General features: G+C 38.8%; 2 protein-coding genes across 7 annotated transcripts; both read right to left on the bottom strand.

Moving 5' to 3' along the window:
- Window positions 1-2,564: 2,564 nt before the first annotated feature.
- On the bottom strand, window positions 2,565-7,153 carry LOC131335925 (protein SIEVE ELEMENT OCCLUSION B-like). Its single transcript, XM_058371488.1, has 7 exons — window positions 6,508-7,153; window positions 6,219-6,323; window positions 5,381-5,829; window positions 5,053-5,162; window positions 4,699-4,841; window positions 4,118-4,600; window positions 2,565-3,414 (listed from the first exon to the last, which is right to left on the bottom strand). Exons 1-7 carry the CDS (start codon window positions 6,712-6,714, stop codon window positions 2,797-2,799), a joined length of 2,115 nt encoding a protein of 704 aa, XP_058227471.1. The 5' UTR covers window positions 6,715-7,153; the 3' UTR covers window positions 2,565-2,796.
- Window positions 7,154-9,963: 2,810 nt separating this feature from the next.
- On the bottom strand, window positions 9,964-22,426 carry LOC131335924 (28 kDa ribonucleoprotein, chloroplastic-like). Of its 6 annotated transcripts, XR_009202681.1 has the most exons (5): window positions 21,922-22,345; window positions 14,049-14,150; window positions 12,081-12,344; window positions 11,705-11,786; window positions 10,928-11,034 (listed from the first exon to the last, which is right to left on the bottom strand). XR_009202681.1 is itself a non-coding variant. In XM_058371483.1 (4 exons), exons 1-4 carry the CDS (start codon window positions 22,255-22,257, stop codon window positions 10,912-10,914), a joined length of 831 nt encoding a protein of 276 aa, XP_058227466.1. In that variant the 5' UTR covers window positions 22,258-22,341; the 3' UTR covers window positions 9,964-10,911. The 6 variants fall into 6 exon arrangements, 5 of the variants coding, with proteins under 5 accessions (XP_058227466.1, XP_058227468.1, XP_058227470.1 ...); XM_058371483.1 differs by lacking the exons at window positions 11,705-11,786; window positions 12,081-12,344; window positions 14,049-14,150 and adding exons at window positions 18,541-18,810; window positions 20,990-21,091 and having other exon boundaries at window positions 9,964-11,034; window positions 21,922-22,341; XM_058371487.1 differs by lacking the exon at window positions 11,705-11,786 and having other exon boundaries at window positions 10,898-11,034; window positions 21,922-22,344.
- Window positions 22,427-23,878: the final 1,452 nt, after the last annotated feature.

Genomic DNA, 23,878 nt, shown 5'->3' with positions numbered 1-23,878 from the left:
TCTCTCCACCCTACTTGATCATGGCACCTCTGTCTCTTTTCCTCTCCCTCTTCAACTTGCATTGTAGATCATGGCTAACCCTAGATAGTGAAGAAAACCTAAGTTTCGAAGAATATCGAATCATGTACACTGTAGAAAAGCTGTAGATCGTGGCAAAATCTACTTTGGAAGGTATGTTTTATATGTAAAAAGATCATAGATTTTCTTATTAAATGGCGCAAATGTAAATGTATATGTTCATATTATATGATATATGAATACATTAGGGTTTTTATTTGGGAATAGTAAGGTTTTTTGAAAGGTGTTGTATAGTGGTGACTTCGATAACCTTTAAAAATTGGGGCTTTTGTTGTTTTGCATTTGCTTGTTATCCATTTTGTATTTGAAGTCTTCAATGGGGCTTTTTCTCCACAACGACAGTAGGAATCAACCTAGTTTTGGGTTTGGTTGGAATTGTAGCTCTAACTGCAGCTATTAGATCTGTTGTTGGTGTGGCTATGGTGGCTACTATAGCTATTGTTGTTGCCACCTTCCATGGCTGCCGTAGGAGGGAGAGAGAGAGAGAGAGAGAGAGAGAGAGAGAGAGAGAGAGAGAGAGAGAGAGAGAGAGATCTGATACAGAGTGAGAAAATGAATCTCTGATATAAAGTGAGAATGATGAATGAGGTATGAAAGGCAACTGGGTATATGTTGTCGTTAAAGGGCATTTTTGTCTAAAATTTGGCAAAAGTATTGACATGTGCCTTGCAACAAACGGTACTCAAATGGAAGGGTGCTCCTTGGGTAACAGTAGAAGATGAGGGGGTGTGTATGGGCGTTTTTAAAGGTTAAGGGGTGTCCGTGTCTAAACCGAATAGATGAAGGAGTGTTCGTGTAATTTCACCAAAATAAAAATTGTTTTTAAAAGTATTTTTGTTATAAACATGTTGAAAATTGGAAGAAAGAAGGTTTTTGTGTAATGATGGTGTACTTGATTGAAGAAATGTGAAGATAATTAAATTTGATTATTGGCAAAATGTTGGTAGTTTTGATTATCCAAGAGCCAAAATTTGATGAGTTGCTAAGATGTTTCTAAGTTTAGTTATTCCAATGTGAGCTCTTTTTGAGCAAATGTTGCTAACCTTATAAACCTTTTTATTTTAATTATAGCACTGTGGATGCTCTTAGAGTGCTCATTAGGTAGCTTTTTGATTATTAAAAATATTGAATATATTGATTGAGATATAGTTTCTCTCTCTACCCTTTGGAGTTTATCCATTTGAATGGGATTTTGCTCATTTCTTTGAATATCGGATTCCCTTTCATATCTTGATTGCATCACTCCTCTCATCTTTTCCCAAATAAGACCACAAATGTTATTTTCCACCTGTTTGCTTGAGACCACATTCTGTTCTTGTCTAACTCTTTTTCTCGGCAGTCTTTTGTTCATGATCTTGTTATCAGCATACAAACCAAGGTTAGCACGGTTCTTGTCTAACTCTTTTTCTCGCCAGTCTTTTGTTAATGATCTCGTTATCAGCATACAAACCATGGTTAGCAATGTGATTTAGTGAAATTTTGCTAGTGCTTACGTGAAATTTTGTTCATGATCTGTAGATTTCGAAGTTACAATAGCTACAATGTGTCCTGCATATACCTACTGAAAGGAAATGGTATGTTTTTCGGTGCTTCCATTGCTATTATATGTTTAACAATTTATCAGATTTCTCAGCTTATTCATAGATATTGGAAACATCTTTACAAAAATGGTATCTTGATATCCGTAGTATAAAATCAATTAGCTATAATATCATTGAGTCGTTATTCTAACTCCCAAATTTTTGGTAGGATAAGCGATAAGGACAAGGATCTAGAGAAAGATTTCATGTACAATTATTCATTTTTGTTCTATTGCAGCTAAAGGAAAGGCCTTGAAGGTGGGCTGTGAACTTCTCCGAGTCTGTCAAAATGTATGTTCCTTGTTTTTTTCCGTTTTCCATTTGGAAGGAAGAACATCAGATAATATTTGTTAATGAGTACGTTAGCGAGGCTTAGGAGAGTTGAACCTAAGACTAGATGAACTCGGAACAAACAGCCATCCACTTGGGCTGTTCAACTCGATGTTTCCTCTTTTTAGTGCTTAGGCATTTTGCTTTGCATGATTATCCCTCCGTATCTAAGAAATCACTTTTTCCTTAAGTAGAGGCTGTTCAACGTGCTCTTACGATGGCCGTAGGGAGGGTGTCATTAAAATACAAGTTAGTAGTTTCTCATATGGAAAGCATTCTTCCACAGTGTTTTCGAGATTTTCAAGGTACTTGCAGGGTACACAAATGGTTGACCTTAGTAAGTAATTGTCTGCAATACAAAAGAACCAAATGAAGATGGTGTTTTCTTCAGTTCTTTGGTTAAATCTTCTAGTCTGAATATATGTTTCTTAGTTTCATCAAGAAAAAGCTGCAAATTGTGCTTTCTTTCATTCTTTAAACATATCTTGTAGACCTTTGCAGGATTTGGTAAACTTCAGATCATCTTAGAAATAAAAGCGAAGAAAGCGATAAAATATAACTCGTTGTAATACTCCAAAACAGGATTCACATATTATTAGCATCACAATCTTACAGCACACTTCAAACTTATAAATAGGGACTCTAGAACCTTAGACATCCATACAAACCATAATCAGACTACTACAGCATTTTAAGAGTTAATAGACTACAGATTACTAAAGCTTCCAAAGATAGCAAACATAATTTCATATTCTCCCTTACAACTACAAGCAAGCATATGATATAGTAGCAGGCTTGCATGCATCTCTCAATCAGTGCAGCAGCGATACATGAAGTACTTCTCCATGGGACGTCCACACTCTGCACACACCACCTTCTCTGGTATGCCACCACTTATGCCCGGAAGGATGAGGCGGTTGCAGTGCTGCGGGGTATGGAGTTGGTGCAACTTCTCATTGAGGGCCGGCACAAAGCCATTTTGCCTGGCTTCCTCCGCCCAACGATCAAACTCTCTAAAGCTTGTCAGAATTGTGTCGCCGTTGGCTCTTGCCATCTCGGTTGACCCTCTGCAGATTATGGCCCACCCTTGATCACTTCCATCAAAGCTCAGCAACGTCAACACCTCCTGAAGTATCCTGTCATTTTCGGGTGTCTTGCCGTGTTGAATCTTGGAGTACCACATGCTCTCCAATCGGGTCCAGAAGTACCAGATGGATATCGGGTCAGGCCAACAGCGACTGAGGTTATCTTTTGAGATGGTTGAGGTGATCCTTCTTATTCGTTCTTTGGACTTGCTCTTTCCAACGTAAACCATTTCCATGGTAATGCCTGCAGTCGTGGCAACGACTTTTGCTGCGGTAGTAAATTTCCGAATCCACTCGATGTCCTCTCCTCCATACAAGCAAATGAATATCCCTTGTGGAATCTGGGAAATTCAACGCGAACTATGTGTTAGTGTGACTAGTGGAATCAGTCGGGTGATTTAACTTATTTATTTCAGTTTGGAGTTTTGATATATAGCATGGATCAAATTTTCGTTTTGGTTTGTGGTTTAGCTGGGACAAGAAAATGTTTTGGAAACTTTTGGGAAATATTTCAGAAACATTGCCGGACGATAATTGAAATGTCAAAAAATATGAAAATTTCTAATAGGTGTCGAACAACTTGATGTTTGGATTGGCTATATGTAATTTCACACATGTTTTGTCAATAGAAATCGGGATGCCACGAATGTTTCGTTTCGGTCTCCTTCAAGACAATCGTTTAGACCTTTTGATGGTAACGAGATGAAATATATATTCCTTCATATATAACTAGAAGGATGGCACACCCACGTGTGTTTGAACACCAAACCCCAAAATAGTGGGGAGCAGTCAAGATGGGTGGTTTTGTTTTTGTTTGTTTATTGTTTTGCCCATCCCATGATATAGGTTGCGGAACATTTCAAGCGTAACAAGTTATTTCTTGAGGGGTTCTTTTGGGAATGCTAAAAATCCATACAGCTTCAATTTTAGGGTGAGCCCAAACTTGGGTCCGTTTTTATATTAGAATTAGAATAGATTGTTTTTATTTAATTTATATGTTTGTTTATTTCCTCAGTATCTACAGAACTGCAAAGTTATACTTACCCAGTTCATTATGGCTGGGTCGATACCGTCCACCAGTAGCTCCATTTTCCAGGTTTCTTCCTTCCAGAGTGATTCTTCCTTGGCAGTAGAGAAAGGGTATGCTAAATTTCCCCATATCATAACCATATGGAGTGCATTGTTGCAGACCACCTTACCCTGTGGATCCAACACCACTAGAATGAGCTTCTTCGAGAAATGCCACACCTCCTTCATGTATCTGATGACTGCTGGGTCGAGCAACCAAGGGTCGGCCACCGTGTACCACAACATCATTGCCTGCAGCTGCTCAAACCTTTTTCGGTTCTCTTCGTTCCAAGGCGTTGACCTGTCGATGACCGGAATCCAGACGATCTCATAATGAAGGCCTGACCTTGTCTTTGTCTCGTGGTGGAATTGAGCAAGGATAATAAGCTCTTCCTCAAATATGTCAAGGTCCGATATGAGCAATACCACGGTCTTTCTCTTGAGGACTTCGATGCTAACCTATTTGTGGGAAGAAGAGTTAATCATTATCATACATAGATTTGGTGAAATGATGAAACAACGAAAAGGTGGAGAGTAGAGGAGATCATGAATAGCACCCTTGTTCTCGTAGTGCCATCCAGAAGCGGCAGTATATCATCCTTTTGGCAAATCAATGCCTTGAGAATCCTCATGTTGTCCACATGGGCCATCTCGAACAGGCGTATGAGGCTCTGGTAAGTTTCTGCATGTCTCTTCTCATCTGCATTCCATGGTTAAATGCTTCTTAGCCCTTCCGAAGAGAGAGAGAGAGAGAGAGAGAGAGAGAGAGAGAGACTTTAGGGAAAGACAAATAGAAGGCACTTCAGTATTCTGTTTTTCATAACGGAGAGATTCTTGAATGCCCCGACATTCGGACTTAGATTGATTAAAATTATGTCCCTTAATCATGCCAAAAAACAGTGAGGCCTCACCTATGTGCTGATGGCAAATTGCTAGTTGTGAATTAAGGTGATCCTGTATGTTGGCGAGCTTATGAGCCAAGCTTGATAACTCCCATGCTTCAGTAGTAGATGTGATGTGCCTGCAATTGGCATAATAGAGCCGCTATTAGTTCCTGGTATAGTTTCTTGTGTATACGTATATAGATAGTTATACATAAACCAAACCAAACCAAACTGAGTCTTATGTCCCAATCACTTGGGGTCGGCTATACAGATAGTTATACATACATGTGGAAAATTTTCAGGTTCTGTAACCGAGCTCTTATTTGTAGTTTAGGCATAGATTCAGATGGCTTACTCATAACTCATGCCTAAAAGGCTGGTAATCTGAGAGGAACAAGCAACCATGCTTCGGATGGTCCAGTAAGCAGCTGTTGGAATATGAGCCATGGCAGTGGTCATAGGCGGTGTCTCATGTGATATGTACTGAGGGGGAAGCTCCTTGAACTCAACAATACACTTGGTTACATTCAAGATGGCCTTGACAAGGTTTTTAATGGTGTCAAAGCGCGATTTCAGTGAGCCAGCATGCTCTATGATGTCCGGCAATTGCTTGAGGAGGGAGACAGACTTGGCGAGGGGATTGGTGGTGCTGAGCTGAGCGACGAGCCAGAAATCACCATAGTAAACAGCAAAGGCTGCTAGGGAGATCACCACTTTTGCATCCCAGGAGTAGTTTGATAGGTTGTTGAATATAGCCATTGTGGTTGAGTGAGCATCTGCTCCACCAGAGCACTTGCATGCTAACTGCCAAAAAAGATTTACAGTCCTAGTAAATGAAACTGTCTTTTGGAGTTTGGAAGGTACTCGCCATGCACATCGTTATGGGGTCCATCACTAAAAGGTTCAGATTGGGTGATAACACGTGCGAGTTATGTCAATGTGGGTGAGTTACATGATAATGTAGAGATCAGTTCACATTACGTCGTAATCCATCCACATCGATTCATATCTTAACCGAAGAATAGGGAAGAGGAGGTGACTACTGTAATCATGCTACGCCAAATATTGGTGCAGGCATGGTTAATTTCGCAACATTTCTAGTGTTCGCTTTGTTCAACTCCATATTCTCCTTTTTTTCTGCATTATTGCTACTAGCACCTATACTTAGGTTCAAAAAAGCTCAAGAATAAAACCTCGCATGAAATTTTGTTTATAATGTAGGCCAATGCTTCCAGAATGTAGTCAAATCCGGCCACAGCGGTCTTCTCCACGAAGGCATCAGCAGGTTCACGTGTGCCCTACAGAATATCACAGCAATGTAAGTTCACTACTGCAGCAACTATCACGAAAGAAGATGCGCCTTTTGTTTGACACAAAAAAGTTGCATAAATACATTTTTTTGTAGCCAATGACGAATCATTAAGATGAAAGTACTCATACGCACTTTATTCTGTGGCTGATTCTTAAAAGAAAAATACGTACGTTAATGACACTTTCAATGCTTGGATTTGCACGACGCAGGACGTCCTCGATGACATGGAGAATAGGTTTGACATCAACCTCACGGCCATCGGGGGAATGGGTCGATTGGATTTGCTTCATCATGGCGCTGTCTTCAGATGCTGCGATCGTCATTCCGCGGTCGCCCTTATGCATTTTTGCGGGTTGTTGTACAATGTTGCTTGCCATTTTCTTTTCTTTTCCTTTTTTTTTTTTTTTGTGGGGGGGGGGGGGGGGGGGGGGGGGGGGGGCAAACAAGGTTGAAAAGGCAGGGGGAGGATTTCTTTTTTGCAAGTTGAAAGAGGATGCAAATACTTAGTTGTGTGGTTTTCATTTATGCAAATGTGAGCTATTTATAAGGAAATAAAGCCCATTTGAATGTGCCTTGCTTGCCAAGGGGGGTTTAGATTTTGCTAAAGCCATTTTTGTCAGGATAATAACTTGACCATGGTGCGGGACCCTTAGGCATTTCTTTACAGTATCCAAGGAGGGGTTATCCAAAAGGAATATATATGTTCCTTTATAGGGTTTTTGTCTCATTGATTAGCCTTGCACACTTCCTTGATTGGTGAAGTTATCAGGAGTAGTAGTGTTTTGGGCCTTTGGTTCGATTACTTTGGAGGAGGGCGAAAGGGTAATTCCACATACCAACTCACCTAGGCAATTGCTGACTAGGGAGAGCCTTTGGTTCGATTACTATGATGTTCAGTTACCGAACATCCACATACGTTTAAGTGTAATGTATGGTGAATATCGATGTGCGTGTAAGTTGGCCCGGACCTCTGGTAAAAAAAAGGAAGAGAAAGAGTAATATATGGCGAATCCTGCTCCGTAGTACAAACAGAAATATGTTCACACGATTCAACTGAGTAATCATTCATTTCATTTACAATGAAAGCAGGCTCGTACAATTTGCTTTTAATTTCGCAAAAATTCATTTGTCACGTCATTTAGAGGCATTTCTGCAGGACTTTTTATGAGAGAAGATTAGGACTTTCAATGTGTTAGTACTACTCAGAACTCCTTGAGCCCTTCTGTAATCTTATCATGTTAATTAAACAATCTCATAAAGTAATATATACTACTTAACAGAGGTTTTCTCCATGTAAACAACCCATCCCATCCCATCCCATCCCAATAAAGGAAAAGTAAAATCACTTGATCATGTTAGTGATGAGAGACTTTGGAATAAAGAGCACAAGCTTTCCTAATATCACAGGTGATTTTTGAATCGTTATCCTCTTGAAGGCAAGCATGGCACTTTCGAAACTTTGGTGCAGATAATATTGTATGTCCCACTAGATGAATCACCAGTGGTAATAATTACGAGGAGAAATGAAGGAAAATGGAAAGAGAAAAAGGTAGCTGGCTAGAGGAAGACTGTCGTCTCACTGCATGTGCTAATTAAGGAGTACTTGCATGTATACATACCTTAGCGGTTATTGTTTTGATGGATGTTTTATCACTTAAACTGCATTCAACTTTTTAATGAATTTGGTTCTTTGCTATCTGAATTTGAGCTGTAGAGAGCAGTTCATGTAATCTTGGCCGTTGAAAGGTGCTTAATTTGATGGTTCATATTGTCAAAAGACTCTTCTCTTAGCGGTTATTGTTTTGATGGATGTTTTATCACTTAAACTGCATTCAACTTTTTAATGAATTTGGTTCTGTGCTATCTGAATTTGAGCTGCAGAGAGTAGTTCATGTAATCTTGGCCGTTGAAAGGTGCTTAATTTTGATGGTTCATATTGTCAAAAGACTCTTCTCGAGAAGAGTCCATTATTAAGGGGAGACATCTTTTTTTTTTGGTTCTTAATTTGAAACATTACTTGCTTAGATGGACGGCCGAAAATTAACTTTTCTGTAATCCAACTGCTTAGAAGCTGGGTTTTTTTTAATCTAAACCTAATTGGTATTAGTTAAACTAACACAATGAGGAGATCACTAGACAAATTAAGGAGAAATTATGAAACCTAGATCAATAAGATAATTGGTTACTTTTTTAGTTAACCAAGCGTGTCGGTGGCACAAGCATTTTTGTTCAAAGCGATTGTTCCTTGAACTTCAGAAAATGCTTACCTCAGCAATCTCACCTCAGCCTAATCCTGAGAAAATGCTGAATTGTGTCATGAAATTCCACTTGAGGGGAGAGAGAGAGAGAGAGAGAGAGAGAGAGAGAGAGAGGTTCTTTTGCTTTTGCAGTGGAAAGAAAAAGCTATTTAAATCGAAGTTTGTGGAAGTTGGAAAAACATAATGATCTTTATCTGTTTGATGTACCTAATCCTGAGGAGAAAACAGGTTAAGCACTTGCTGAATCTCATGAGCTGTGCTTTATGCTTTAAACAATAAGCAAGAGGGAAAAAAGTGGTAACAACAAAAGCATTTTCATTGTTTTAGCCATCTTTTAAAAACCAAAATTATTCGAAAAATGCAAAAATGTTTTCCACTAAGCGCTTTGGACTTATTTTCATTCATTCAAGAAACCATGGAGAAACTAAATTGTAGATGCGTAGTCTTCAAAATGGAAATGACCAAATGTGCAACCTATGATAAGGGCCGACACACCTTTGCGAAATACATTACATTCCTTTCAGATAGGTCCATCCTTGCATCTAGGGCTCCCGAGTTTATCACCCAAACAACTTTAATTACCATTTCCATGAGTGGGACAACATTCCCGCGAGTGATAGTAGCTGTACTCGTTGGAGGACAGGTCCATCCTTGCTGTGTCTAGGGCTTTCGAGTTTGTCACCCAATAACTTTAATTGCCAGTTGTTTGCACCATATTTGTAATTTTTTGTATTCCCCGTCGATTGAGTGACACGTGGCATAAATAGAAGGGTATTATTTGATAATCAATGAGACTTATGGTCTAGTTGATTAATGGTAAAGCCATAATAAGGTTTTATAAATTAAAATATGAAAAGAGGGTTCACCCGTCGATTGACTGCTACAGTTACTTACCTTCAACGATTGAATCACAGGTGTCAAAAGGAAGGGTGTTCGGTTTCTCCCATGATCAAAGGGGCAGTTCTCCCATGATTAAAGGGGCAGTTGTTTGGAAATGCTCAAATGTTCGTGGAAGTTATTTACAAAGAGGGACAAAAAGGAGAAGTAACTGCCATATTGGATTGGAGGGAAGATTCAAATTCAAATGAGGAAGGCCAATGCTTGGAATCGTGACAGTTTTGATACACACAATCAACGCCAACATGCCTTTATTTTTTCTTTTCTAGGATTAGTTATAACTTGTAATTGTTCACTCGACTATCTTAGTCGGTTGTACTTCTACTTTGAAGATTAATAAAGTCCATTCGTTAGTCTTCTTCCATATCTCATCCACTTCATTGTTTGCTGGAGGGGTTGTATGAGAGGGTAGCAACTTGTGTTGTCGGCACCTTACATCACCTCTAGGTTGGGAAAAGGTGATCCAATGTATAGAAATAAAAGTAAGAGAAGTAAGATCTACAAGAGGTTGGAAAGTAGTATGCCCGGTTCACCAGGTTTTTAACCACAGAAGAACCAATGGATGTCTTTGAAAAGGCAGAAACAATGCCGATTGACGAAGTCATTGTCATCAAAATGGCAGTATAAACCAAAGCTGCAAAATCCTATGTATGCCCAAATTCTTTTCTCTGCCCTTCTCCTTAGTGGGGCCAGGTACAATACATCAAAAAAAAAGAAAAAAAAAACCCATGAAACTAGGATTCTTTCATGAAGTGTTTCATGTATCCTATCATTTCCCTTTTGCTATAGGGACCGACCGTATATACCGACCATGAACTGACCTGACGTGGCTTTGGGAGCTTGCTGCTGACTGGAGATGGTCCAGTACTTCTCTCACTCTGCTGAAACCCAGCAAAATTGGCGCTTTCAGTTTCAACAAACCCCACCCCCCCCCCCCCCCCCCCCCCCCCCCCGCTCTCTCAGATCTATCCGCCCTATTTTCGGTGAGCTCTGACGTCGATGGAGCCGATCGTCGCCAAAGCAGTCCGCCAGTGTGCTCCTTTGTCCGATCTTCCTCACCGTGTGCTCTTTTTTCCAACCGTCCTGCAGTTCCATCGATGTTATTAGGCCGGCCCCTTTCTTTTCGTTCTGGGTGTTGCATAGGTTTGGACCCTGACAAGGGCATAGTTTCTTGAGATGGAGTTAGCAGTTGGTGGTGTTGTACGGTGGGGTGTGGCTGTTGTGGTGATCAAGGTTCCGTTCCATGGTCTTTGTTGTGTCTTAGCCGCCCTTGTGGCAGCGTGATGGCATCATCAGCTGGACTTTGGGGTGTGGATTTGTTGTTTGCTTTTAGGTTTGCTTTTAGTTATTGTTTGCTAGTATTTTTTTTGTTGGTTTTCTTCCCCTGCGTGAGACTTTCTCTTGCTCTTTGTGGGTTTTCTACGTCGTCTTGATGGCTTTTCGAGGTTGAAGATGAGTCTTGTTTGTGTGAGGTCCCGAATGTTTGTTCGTGAGTTTAGGCCTCCTTTGTGGTTGCTTTTCTCCCTCCTTGGGGGCAGCTGCCTGTGACAAAAAACTAAGACAAATGCAAGAGCAGAGAAACAACATGAAACATTCTTTCAATGATCTGGAGAAAGCACATAAACGATGTAAATATGAAGAGCAATATGTATACAAAAGTCTACAGTGCATTCTTTGTGGCGGGCGCTGGTAAAAGAAGGATTTTCATCATACGAAACTATATCCTGCAAATGTTACTTGAACCACATCACGACTGGGTGCGATAGGAATTGGGGAAGTCTGTGTTCACATCCCCGGATGCGCATGTATCCGAGCTGTCCAATGCATATGAGACCTCAATTATTTTCCAAGGCCCATGAGCATCAAACCGTTTAGACACAAATGTGTCGTGATCGGTGCGCATAAATTTGTGCACCGAACATTGCTCATAGGAGTAACCTCAATAAGTAATCTAAATAATCACAGCAAGCAAGTCTAATCCCATCCCAAGATGAGAAATCAAAGTAAGTCAAAAGAACTAGAACAGGAGTAATTGCCTGAAGAATTTCTGGATCAAAATTTCCAACCTCTATATCTCACCAATCGAGAGCAACAAATTAGCCGAAAAACATTACTCGATTACTTCTGAATATGCTATCTTTAACAATTTCTTACCACAAAGATATCATCAGTACAAATCTTAGCATGAACGAAATAAATTACGGCACCATACTTAAATTCAATTTGCTTCAAGTAAAAAATCAGCGAGGTTTTTCTTGTGCAAAATTCACCTGGATCAACCTCCCACCAATGGTCTGCAACATATCATTTAAAGCAGTTATAAGTGATCATGAGCAGGAGTAACTGTCTTGTGAGAGTCTTCTTTTGTCCATAAATGTACAAAAACAATGAACTGAATAGATTTTTCACGGTTTCACCTCTTGTTAAGGGGGAAGGTAAGTGAATTTTTATTTATAGAACGGTTGCACATTAATTATGATAACTGGATGTAAAAGATGCGCAGTTTGGTACTGGTGCTTCGTGGCTCTTGCCCCTACAACTCTCTACAGTCACTTATAACAAAGAAATAATCGGTGTAATTAGGGTACCTTTCAATTAAGGTTGGCAATTGCATCATTCATTTCAGCCTCTGTTGACACTGCTACAAAACCGATCCCTCGCGAATGTTGAGTGTTCGCATCATAAACTATCCGAGCATTCACCACCTTACCATGTTCGCTGAAAAGCTGTTCAAGGCGTTCATCATCCACATCAAACGGCAAATTGGAGACAAAAATTTTGTGACCCAGTGGATGCAGTGATGTTCCTCTTGGAGTAGCCTTGCGCACTATCAAGGACCTTCCATTTAAATCCTGTTAATCGTGTTCCACAACATATTTAAGTCTCCAACAAGACGGAAAACCAAATAAAAGCTCTAAAGCTCGAACATACATGTGATATGACAATGTACAAAGAGAAAGAATCAAGAGAAAATACAATAGTACAATCTATGCACGGTCATTTCTAACTTAGGCAATGCTTAGGTTCTCCCCACCACAAGGGGCACATAATCAACATTCACACCATCAGGATAAGTCCTTTTTCAAACAGATGACTCATAGAATGAACTAACCGTTCAACAAATTAACCATTGTCTGATCAAGGTAGATTCTAAGGTCACCATGCACTAGGTGGGGTTGTAATCCATTTTGTTTGTGCTATCCTTCATCTGAGTAATCTCATACTTATCTCACTTTGTCCAAGCAGAGAATTCTAAGATGCCTTGAAAAGCAAATCAGAAGGCAAAAAAACCTTCGACAATTATAGAGGCCACAACTATCTCAGACAACCATGAATGCGGGAAAGATCACGACGCAAAGGTAAGATCTTACATGCAAAATTCCATAAAGTTGCCACATACTGCAATTTCGTAAACTTGAAGAAAACTCAAAGAAGAATAAATGTCTTCACTAGAAACACGTAAGGGTTGATGTGAATAACTTGGATGACACATGAGAGTCTTCTTTCCATTGACACAAGGATGTAATGAAAGGTCCACAGTCCACACCACTGCCTGCTTGCTATAAAGCTCACGATGATTTCTTCTAACCTTCTATCTTATTTCTTTTCCAGTTGAAAATCAAATCAATACTGGCATTGAAACCATTACTTTTTTGTTCCAACAGCACGAGCGAATTGAAAGGCAAAACAAGTCAGAAAAGAGACCGACGACAATTATTTGCAGCATCTTCTACAAATAAGACGCCCCTGTGTTGGATACTGATGCTTTTTGGGCACACCAATAACCATGTCAAAGAGCTCACTCTGTAACAATAAATTAGCAATATGTTTCCTAGTTATGACACTTAAATAACACTTGTCGCACGCATGGCGCAACTCATGTCCCTTTCCCTTTCCAAAAGATTCCTTATTAGGATGTTAGATATTCCAACCTTTTGTTCAACAACCTAAATACCATTGATGCTTCCATTTCAATACTCTTTCTCCCTTTAGCTACCACAAACTACCCTAGCAGACGCTGCTTAGAGCACTCCCGGTTTAGAGGTGCAATCATCATTTCCTATTTGAGCACCTAGATATTGCTGTCTCCAATGATATTAATACAAATAATGAAATGCCTAGTTATTCTTCACCAAATTAAGTTTTTTCTTAGCCACAAAATAGACTAGCACAATTACGCAGTGAGAAATATCAATGAGGGTCAACATGTTAACATAAATCTCTAACTGAACTTCCTTTAGGAAAATTTTATAAGCCTTACACAAGTTTACAATTTACTATATTTTTGGTACTCAACGAACTAATATCAACCAAGCAGATCCATGATCAAGAAAATGTTACTCAATACTTTTAGCCTAAAAAGCAAGCATGTCCATATGTAAGGTGGCATAGGTTCCTTATAGCCGAAATCCATCCCCAAAAATAACGGTAATTGATGACCATTTATCTTATACATCTAGACTGTCCCGCATGCTGAAAAGGCAGAACTTAAAAGGGAGAACAATGCTTTGCGGGAACCCTGTTGCCAATACAGAGAAAATGCATATACAACTTACAAAGCGGTGGAACATTTCCATAGCCTTATCAGCTTCTTCAACAGTGCTCATTTTGATGAATCTAAACCCCCGAGGCTCTCCAGTCTCCCTGTAGTACATAACCTGTAAAAAACGGACCCTCAAACTGACTCATATTCCTAAGTTCACCTAAATCGAGCAGATCCACATCAAAAACCCTCGCTTAATCTCCATATATCATATAAATTTCGACCAAATGAAAATGACCCATATCAAAAACCCTCCCTCCGTCCCCATAAATCATCCGAATACTAACCCAATCCAAGTGGTTCAACTTAAAACCTCCCCTAGTCCCCATAAATCATCCAAATTTACTGTAATCAAAATGACCCACATCATTAAACCCTCCTCTCTTTTTTTTTTGAAACGGCATCATTAAACCCTCCTCAGTCCCCATAAATCATCTAAATTTGGCCTAAGGAAATTGCTTTGGACACATGCCCAAACACAAATGTATCCGCGCTTGTCTGGCGAGTGTGTTGTTTCTATGTCCATTGAACCAATGTGCATTGAATGACTCCGAACACAATGTGTCCGCATCTGTGTGCGGCCGTAGCACTAATCTTAACCAAAATCAAACAGACCCACATCAAAAACATCTGTTTGTGTTCTAGGTTAATGGACGATAAAGCAATTAACTTTAAAACATGTGCGATTTCTACCGAGTATAACGGATAGTTAATATTAGAAAAAAGTACTTTCTTTTGGTATTACGTACTTTTCCGAGCATTAAACATAATAATTCAATTATTAGTGATTGACTTCTTTCTAATTTCGTGTCTGAATAGAAATCCTAGCTCCGCTCCTGTCCATAAATCATTCGTGCATCAACAAAAAGACCCAACTTTAATCCACCAAAAGTGATCAAAATTATCACCTCAGCAGTCTCAACGTCACCCGCCTGCTGAAACAGCTGATCTAACTTCGCACTATCAACCCCATACTCCAAGTTCCCCACAAAAAGCCTCGTCTCTGCTGAGGCGGAGACTGTGGTAGAAGAATGAATGCGTGAAGATTTTTTGGAAAAGGACGGAATTGGTGATTTAGAGTGAGATAAAGAGAGGTGGATTTTGATGGGTTTGGAAAGATCCTGGTAGTAGGAAGAGGTTTTGGTGGTGTAAAGATTGCTGGAAGGGAAAATAAGAAACCATTCGGACAGATGATAAGGAACTGAACGAGATATTGTTATAGAGTGGAAGAAGAAGAAGAAGAAGCAGCAGCAGCAGCAGCTAGAGAAGGAAGAAGAGGAAGAGGAGCATGGGAAAAGGGTCGACAGAGGAAATTAGCGGAGACCCCAAAGTAGCCTTAATTACATCATGTCCCATAAACTATCAAATTTTTCTAAATTAGCTCCTGAATTGAAAGACCTGGCACTTAACTACCTTAAACTATCTAAATCATTTAATAATTAACTTGGCCATTTGTTAGTCTTCGGTCGTATAATTGCCGTTAAAGAGCCCAGAATAGTGCTCAGATGTCTTTCTCCTCCGGATATAAATAATATGCCAAGAATTATATATACAATATAAATTTGTTATCCGGCAAAATCAAACTCCAGTTGTAGTATACCGATTGTTTTTAAATAAAAATAAAATAGAAACAAATATTACGGAGTACATTTTACTCTATTATTATTGTTCTTTAATTAGTTGAATTAGCATAATGTAACTAAGCCAAGGTAATACTAATATAACTTTGACCTGGCACATTCCAATTTTGGCTTCACAATTCTTAGCATGACAATTAGCCATGGCTTGATCCAACATAGCCCAAATTGATTCCTAAAAGACTAACCTACACCAAATTCAATTAGTCTACACCTCCATCTGCATGCACCATTTTCTCCCCCACTAATCCATAGCAACAAGTATTCAAGATTGGCTGCAAAATACCAATAAATATGGGGGCGACTATTCGCAGCCCCGTATTTTCTCCCTTAGCCCATTACATTTCGGTAAATGGTTATTGAAAATTATACATAACATTTCTGTAAATAGCTGTTGAAAACAAGATTATATTTCGGTAACTACATGTCGAAAATATGTTCAACTTTTGGTAAACAACTGCCAAACATACATTTTCGGTAAATAGTTGTTGAAAAAAAATTATATTTCGGTAATTGTATAAGGAAAATGTATCTCAATTTCGGAAACTAACTGTCGAATATAATTAGAAATTTTTAATGAGCTAAAGGAGAAAATACGGAGCTGCGAATAGTCGCCCCATAAATAATGACTACTCCCATTATATTGCCACCACTCAACCCTCCTCCAACCCCCTTCCTCTCTTATCCTGAGAAAAAAAGTTCCACCTTCTTACCAACCACCCACCCAAATTACATGCAATCTCTGCCGCTCTCTCCATTTAAGCTAAGAAATCGTCCATTTTACTTATTGATTCCACAGAGCAAGTGTGATGATAAATTACGGTTTGAAATGTTTAGGGTTGGCTATGTTTTTATAGGTTAGAGGATGGAGATGGATCGCTCGCTGGTACTGAGTTTGGTTTTGTAATTGCTATTGTACGTGATTTGTTGGACGTGCAATCACATTACATTTGGACCAAGATGGCATCTTTTCTAGTTTATTTTGTTTTAAGTGTGACTGACTCTCGATGAAGCTGTTGAATCCTAGATAATCTAAGTAATCCCCATAAACTAGTAATTGGTTTGTGTTGGATGAGAGACGGATTTAAGAGTCAGCATATGGGGGCCAAGGTCCCCCACAGTTTCGGGGTTTTTTTTAAACAATATTAATGTTAGTTTTTTGTTTGTTTGTTGAGAACATCTAAGTATTGTATTTTGTATTGTGTGTTATTTAGACATTTAAATGCTTTAAAAATATGTTTGTTTCGGGTCTCAAACCCCAATTTTTCTCTCTGCGCATGGTCTCCCATAAGTTTTTCCTTCAATTATTAATCTCATTTTTTTTTATCTCTCTCCACTTAGTATTCAAAAAATCTCCCTCAAAATCTAAACCAAACGAATTATTAGATTCCAGAACCTTGAAATTTCAAACTCTTGTTCATTGTTCGGCCCCCGCATTTATAAAATCCTGGTTCCCTCCCTTGGATCAAATTATGTGGGTGTTGAATCCTAGATAATCTATGTGGTCCCCATAAACTAGTAATCGGTTTGTGTTGGGGTTAAGTTATGTGGGTGTGTGTCTTTAAACACGGGCAATTTAGTCACACCTTGCTAAGGACGCTCAAAGCCAATTCGAATGTCACATTCTTTGAGCTGTGCCTTTAGACACGGGCATGCGCCTTTAGATACAGTCATGCTCTAGTTGTTTGATATGTAAAGCTGAGTTGGTCATGTATATTATGATCATTATGAGACTCATATTGTCCTGAAATGGTTTTGCACTGATGTTACTATGTGAATTCTGAAAATTACCATTACTAAGTTTGATTCAACATTGTTTGTGGGGGCAATACACTTGAAAGTGGTATAAATTACCATTGCTCAATAAGCAATCTAAACGAACAGCAAGCAAGTGTAATCCCATCCCAAGATCAGAAATCAAACAACCTTAAAAGAACAAGGATGTTGTGGTGCGCATAAGCTGGCTCGGACATCTCGTTATTAAAAGAAAAACGAACGAGGAACAGGAGAAATTACCTCAAGAATTCCTGAACGAAAATGATATTGGTACCGACGGGGTCGGTACCAAAATCGTAGGGACGGCCGCGCCGGGCTGTCTCCGGCCACCGGACGGCCGATCCGAGCCGTCCAAAAATTCTAAAAAAAAAAAACGAGGGGACCTACGCGAGATTCAACGGCATCCGAGGTGTGTAGGGTGCTTGATCCGGCACCCATTTTTCGTGTACATAGGCCGTCCCTACGATTTTGGTACCGACCCCGTCGGTACCTGTAGCACTACTCATTTCTGAATTGCCAACCTCTATATCTCAACAATCGAGAGCAACAAATTAGCTGGAAAAAAAAAAAAAAAAATTTCTCGATGACTTCTGAATCTGCTATCTTTAACGATTCCTTACCACAAAAACATCACCACTACAAATCTCAGCACGGACAAAATAAACTACTGTGCCATACTTGGATTCAACTTGCTTCAAGTCATAAAGATCAGCGTGGTTTTTTCCTGGCAACACTCACATGGATTAAACTCCCACCAAAGCTCTGCAACATATCAGTTAAAGCAGTTATATAAGTAATCATGAACAAGAGTAACTGTCTTATGAGAGTATTCGTCCTCAAAGTTTGATGCTAACATCTACAAAATCAATGAATCTAATAGATTTTTTGCCTATTGTTAGGGGGATTTTCTCTTATAGAACGGTTCTACATCAATTCCGATAACTGAATGAAAAAGATTCGCAGTTTGATAATGGTTTTATTGGCTCCCTTTTTTTTTTTTTGATAGGCTGGTTTCATTGGCTCTTGCCCCTGAAACTCTACACTTACAGTCAGTCACTTCTAACAAAGAAATACTCGGTGTAATTAGGGTACCTTTCCATTAAGGTTGGCAACTGCATCATTCATTTCAGCCTCTGTTGACATTGCTACAAATCCGATCCCTCTTGACTGGCGAGTGTTCCTTTCATACACTATCCGAGCATCCACCACCTTACCATGTTCGCTGAAAAGCTGTTCAAGGCGCTCATCATCCACATCAAATGGCAAATTGGCGACGAAAACTCTGTGAATAAGACCAAGTTGAAGCAGCGATGATCCTCTTGGAATAGCCTTGTGCACTACCAAGGGCCTTCCATTTAAATCCTATTAATCGTGTTCCACAACATATCTAAGTCTCCAACAAGAAGGAAAAACAAATAAAAGCTCTAAAGCTCGAACATACATGTGACATGACAGTCTACAAAGGGAAAGAATCTAGAGAAAATACAATAGTAAAATCTATTTCTATGCACGGTCATTTCTAACTTAGGCAATGCTTAGGTTCTCCCCACCATACGGGGCACATAATCAACATTCACATCATCAGGATAAGTCCTTTTTCAAACAGATGACTCATAGAATGAACTCACCGTTCAACAAATTAACCGTTGTCCGATCAAGGTAGATTCTAAGGTCACGGTGCACTAGGTGGTGTAGTAATCCATTCATTGTTTGTACTATTCTTCTTCTGAGTAATCTCATACTTATCTCACTTTGTCCAATCAGAGAATTCTAAGATACCTTGGAAAGCTAATCAGAAGGCAAATTCGGGGGGGTGGGGGTGGGTTGTGTTCAAGTGTTATACAGTTGTTTTCATTTGCTTGTCGTTCATAAGTCAACCTTGGACAATTACAGAGGCCACAACTATCGCAGACAACCATGAATGCGAGAAAGATCACGACGCAAGTGTAAGATCTTATATTCGAAATTCCATAAGGTTGCACAGACTGCAATTTTGTAAACTTCAAGAAAACAGAAAGAAGAATAAATGTCTTCACTAGAAACACATAAGGGTTGATGTGATTAACTTGGATTCATTTACTTGTACATGAGATTGAGAGTCTTCTTTCCATTGATACAAGGATGTAATGAAAGGTCCACAGTCCACACCACTACCTGCTTGCTATAAAGCTCACGACAATTCTTCTGACCTTCCATCTTATTCCTTTAATTTTTCTTTTCCAGTTGAAAATCAAATCAATACTGGCATTATAACCATTAGTTTTTTGTTCCAACAGCACGAGTGAATTGAAAGGTAAAACAAGTCAGAAAAGAGACGATGACTGTAATTTGCAGCATCTTCTACAAATAAGACGAGCATGTGTTGGATACTAATGCTTTTTGGGCACAGCAATACCCATGTCAAAGAGCTCACTCGGTAACAATAATTTATCAATATGTTTCCTAGTTATGACACTTAAATAACACTTGTCGAACACATAGTGCAACTCATGTCCCTTCTTAGGATGTTAGATATTCCAACCTTTTGTTCAGCAACATAAATACCATTGATACTTTCATTTTAACCACAAAGTACTCTAGCAGATGCTGCTTAGAGCACCCCCGGTTTAGAGGTGCAATCATCATTTCCTATTTGAGCACCTAGATATTGCTTTCTCAAATGATATTAATACAAACAATGAAATGCCTAGTTATTCTTCTCCAAATTACGTTTTTTCTTAGCCATTAAATAGACTAGCACAACCATGCAGTGAGAAATATCAATGAGGGTCAACACATTAACATAATCTCTAATTGCATTTCCTTTAAGAAAATTTTATTAGCCTTACACAAGTTTACAATTAACTATATTTTTGGTACTCAATGAACTAATATCAACCAAGCATGATGAAGAAAATGTTAATACTTTTAGCCTAAAAAGCAAGCATGTCCATATGTAAGGTGGCATAGGTTCCTTAGAGCATCCCCATTGTAACAAGCAAATGGGTATGGATAAACAAATTTAACAACAATGCTGAAAAAATACCCCACATTGTAATAAGCAAAGTTACAAGTCTTTTAGCAAATAACCAAATTCCACTCATTCCATAACCAAATTTAATAACTTTTACCAATAACCAAATTCAAAACTCAATAACTCAAAAACACCCCACATTGGAATCGTCTCATCGAGACGAATAATTTGATGTGGTCGAGTGCGCGATTGGAACTCGTTTGCGATTGGACAAATGTGCATTGTGTATTGTGGGGTTTTTTTGGTTAGGGATGCAAAAATAATAAATGTGGAGGAAGAGGTTGTTAAGTTGATTATGGATTAAATGAATAATCAAATGCTGACGTGACACATTTTGGTTATTGGTTTGGATTATTACCATTGCGGATGCTCTTATAGCCCAAATCCTTCCCCAAAAATAATGGTAATTAATGACCATTTATCTGATTCATCTACACTGTCCCGCATGCTGAAAAGGCAGAACTTAAAAGGGAGAATCATGCTTTGCGGGAACCCTGTTGCCAATCTAGAGAAAATGCATAAACTTACAAAGTGATGGAACATTTTGATAGCCATATCAGCTTCTTCAGCAGTGCTCATGTTGATAAATCCGAACCCGCGACTCTCACCAGTCTCCCTATAGTACTTAACCTGCAAAAAACAGACCCTCAAACTGACCCACATTCCAAGTTCACCTAAATCGAACATATCCACATCGAAAACCCTCCCTTAGTCTCCATATATCCTCGGAACCAAAAAAAGAGAGTCTCCATATATCATAGAAATTTTTGATCAAATCAAAATTAAATGACCCACATCAAAAACCCTCCCTTCGTCCCCCATAAATCATCCAAATACTAACCCAATAAAAGTGATCCACCTCAAAACCTCCCCTAGTCCCCATAAATCATCCAAATTAACCATAATCAAAATGACCCGCATCATTAAACCCTCCTTAGTCGCCATAAATCATCTAAATTTGACCTGAAGGAAGTTTCTTTGGACACATGCCCAAACACAAATGTATCCACACTCATCCGGTGGGTGTGGTTTCCACGTCCATCATCTAAACCAACGTGCATTGAATGGCTCCAAACACAATGCGTCTACATCTGTGTCCGGACATCTGTTGACGGCCGTAGCATTATCTTAAGCAGAATCAAACTGACCCACATCAAAAACATGTCTTCCATTTTAGTAGATTCTTTTACACCATTTTCGTTCTAGGTTAATGGACAATTAAGTAACTAACTTTGAAACATATGTATTTCTAATGAGTATAGTGGATACTTAATCTTCGATAAAGTACTTTCTTTTTGGTATTAGGTGTTTTTTCGAGCATTAAAAATAATAACTCAATTACTAGTGATTGACTTCTTTCTAATTTCATCTCTGAATCGAAATCCTGGCTGTCCATAAATCTTTCATACATCAACGAAAAGACCCAACTTTAATCTACCAAACGTAAGTAAAATTGTTACCTCAGCAACCTCAACAACACCCGCCTGCTGAAACAGCTGAGCTAATTTCTCGCTATCAACACCATACTCCAAGTTCCCCACATAAAGCCTCACTCCCAATTCTTTATCTTCTGAGGCGGAGACTGTGGTAGAAGAATGGGTACGAGAAGAATTTGTGGAAAAGAACGGAAATGGTAGTTTAGAGTGAGATAAAGAGAGGTGGATTTTGATGGGTTTGGAGAGATCTTGGTAGAAAGAGGTTTTGGTGGTGGTAAAGATTGCTGGAAGGGAAAATAGGCAACCATTTGGAGCAGATGATAATAAGGACTTGTAAACAGGTTTAACTGAACAAGACATTGTTATAGTATATCTGCATATGTGTATCTATCAATTTCTATAGAAAAAAAAGAAGAAGAAGAAGCCGCCGTAGAAGGAAGAAGGAGAAGCTACTTTGGCGGACAGTCCAAAGTAGGCTTAATTACGTCATGCCCCCTAAACTATCATAATGTTTCAAATTACCTCCTGAATTGTAAGACCTTGCACTTGAACTATCTGAATCTTTTAACTCGGCCATTTGTTATCTCATTTTTTGGTATGCAAAATTTGTTGTATACAATTTTGTTATTACCGAGTTAAAATCCGGCATCCGCCCCTCATAGAGAGAGGATTTAGCCTTAGGACTCAAATTCACTCGAGTAAGCTCAAATTCATGACCACATTATGCATGCATGACTCGTACGTTCATGGAGTAGGAACAAGGTGGGAATTCGGAAGCATGGGGAATGTATAACAATGTGATTGAATAAAGAATAGGTTTTTGCGTTTGTTTTGTGTTTTTTTTTTGTTTTAAATTAGTCTTTAATTTGTTTAGTTTTATTTACCCTAAAAAAATTAGGTGTGATTTAGTGCTTAATTTGTTTTATTGGGTGTGGTTTAGTCTTTACTTTCTTAGTGTAGATGAGTTTAATGGATTTAGGCGGGTCCACAAGAACATTTGATAGTTTCAACCAAATTTTGCTATTTTGACACCACTAAAAATCTATAAATTGTCTCATCTTGCTTCAAATGCATAAAAATTCCAAGCGTTCTTTTCTTTCAAGAGTTGATAATGTTACAAACGAGATTATTATGCATTGTTGTACAAATATAAAAAGTTTTTTGGGATCAATTATGAGGCATAATTGGATTACTAGTGCATATACATACATATATATATATATATATAATATATATATATATCTTATAATTAAACTCTTAATTTAGTTATTTTGGGACTAGTGCATAGGAAAAATATATTGCATATTTATCTAATTTTTGACCCACTAACCAAAATTCCTAACTCCGCCCCTGCATATGACTGAAGTTTTAATTTGGTGGTCTTAAGGATTAGCTTTTGGTGGTATGATACCATTTAGTACCTTTCTGTTTTGAATTTGCTTGGCCTTCGTATTTTATACATTTATTAATTTGAAATATATTATGACCAAAATGCTTTGCCAGCTGTGTTTTTATAAGTCAACCGTGAACAATTACAGAGGCCCCAACTATCACAGACAACCATGAATGCGGCAAAGATCACGAAGCAAGTGTAAGATCTTACATTCGAAATTCCATAAGGTTGCAATTTCCTAAACTTTGAAGAAAACTCTAAGAAGAATAAATGTCTTCACTAGAAACACATAAGGGTTGATGTGATTAACTTGGATTCATTTACTTGTACATGAGATTGAGAGTCTTCTTTCCATTGATACAAGGATGTAACGAAAGGTCCACAGTCCACACCACTGCCTGCTTGCTATAAAGCTCACGACGATCAATTCTTCTGAACCATTAGTTTTTTGTTCCAACAGCACGAGTGAACTGAAAGGCAAAACAAGTCAGAGAAGAGATGACGACGGTTATTTGCAGCATCTTCTACAAATAAGACGAGCCTGTGTTGGACACTATGCTTTTTGGGCGCACCAATAACCATGTCAAA

Source organism: Rhododendron vialii, chromosome 8a (genome assembly GCF_030253575.1).
Source record: "Rhododendron vialii isolate Sample 1 chromosome 8a, ASM3025357v1".
Lineage (NCBI taxonomy): Eukaryota > Viridiplantae > Streptophyta > Magnoliopsida > Ericales > Ericaceae > Rhododendron > Rhododendron vialii.
This window is presented reverse-complemented; position numbering and strand designations above follow the sequence as displayed.

Bases quoted from the DNA above. Each gene is read 5' to 3' on its own strand.
- LOC131335924 (XM_058371483.1), bottom strand. From the start codon at position 22,257: ATGTCTTGTTCAGTTAAACCTGTTTACAAGTCCTTATTATCATCTGCT. The intron at 21,092-21,921 runs GTAACAATTTTA...TGTTTTTTGCAG, and splicing joins GTGTTGTTGAGGTTGCTGAG to GTTAAGTACTATAGGGAGAC. The intron at 18,811-20,989 runs GTAAGTTTATGC...CACGATTAATAG, and splicing joins TCAAAATGTTCCATCACTTT to GATTTAAATGGAAGGCCCTT.
- LOC131335925 (XM_058371488.1), bottom strand. From the start codon at position 6,714: ATGGCAAGCAACATTGTACAACAACCCGCAAAAATGCATAAGGGCGAC. The intron at 4,601-4,698 runs GTGCTATTCATG...TCCCACAAATAG, and splicing joins ATGGCACTACGAGAACAAGG to GTTAGCATCGAAGTCCTCAA. The intron at 3,415-4,117 runs GTAAGTATAACT...TGAATTTCCCAG, and splicing joins ACCCAGCCATAATGAACTGG to ATTCCACAAGGGATATTCAT.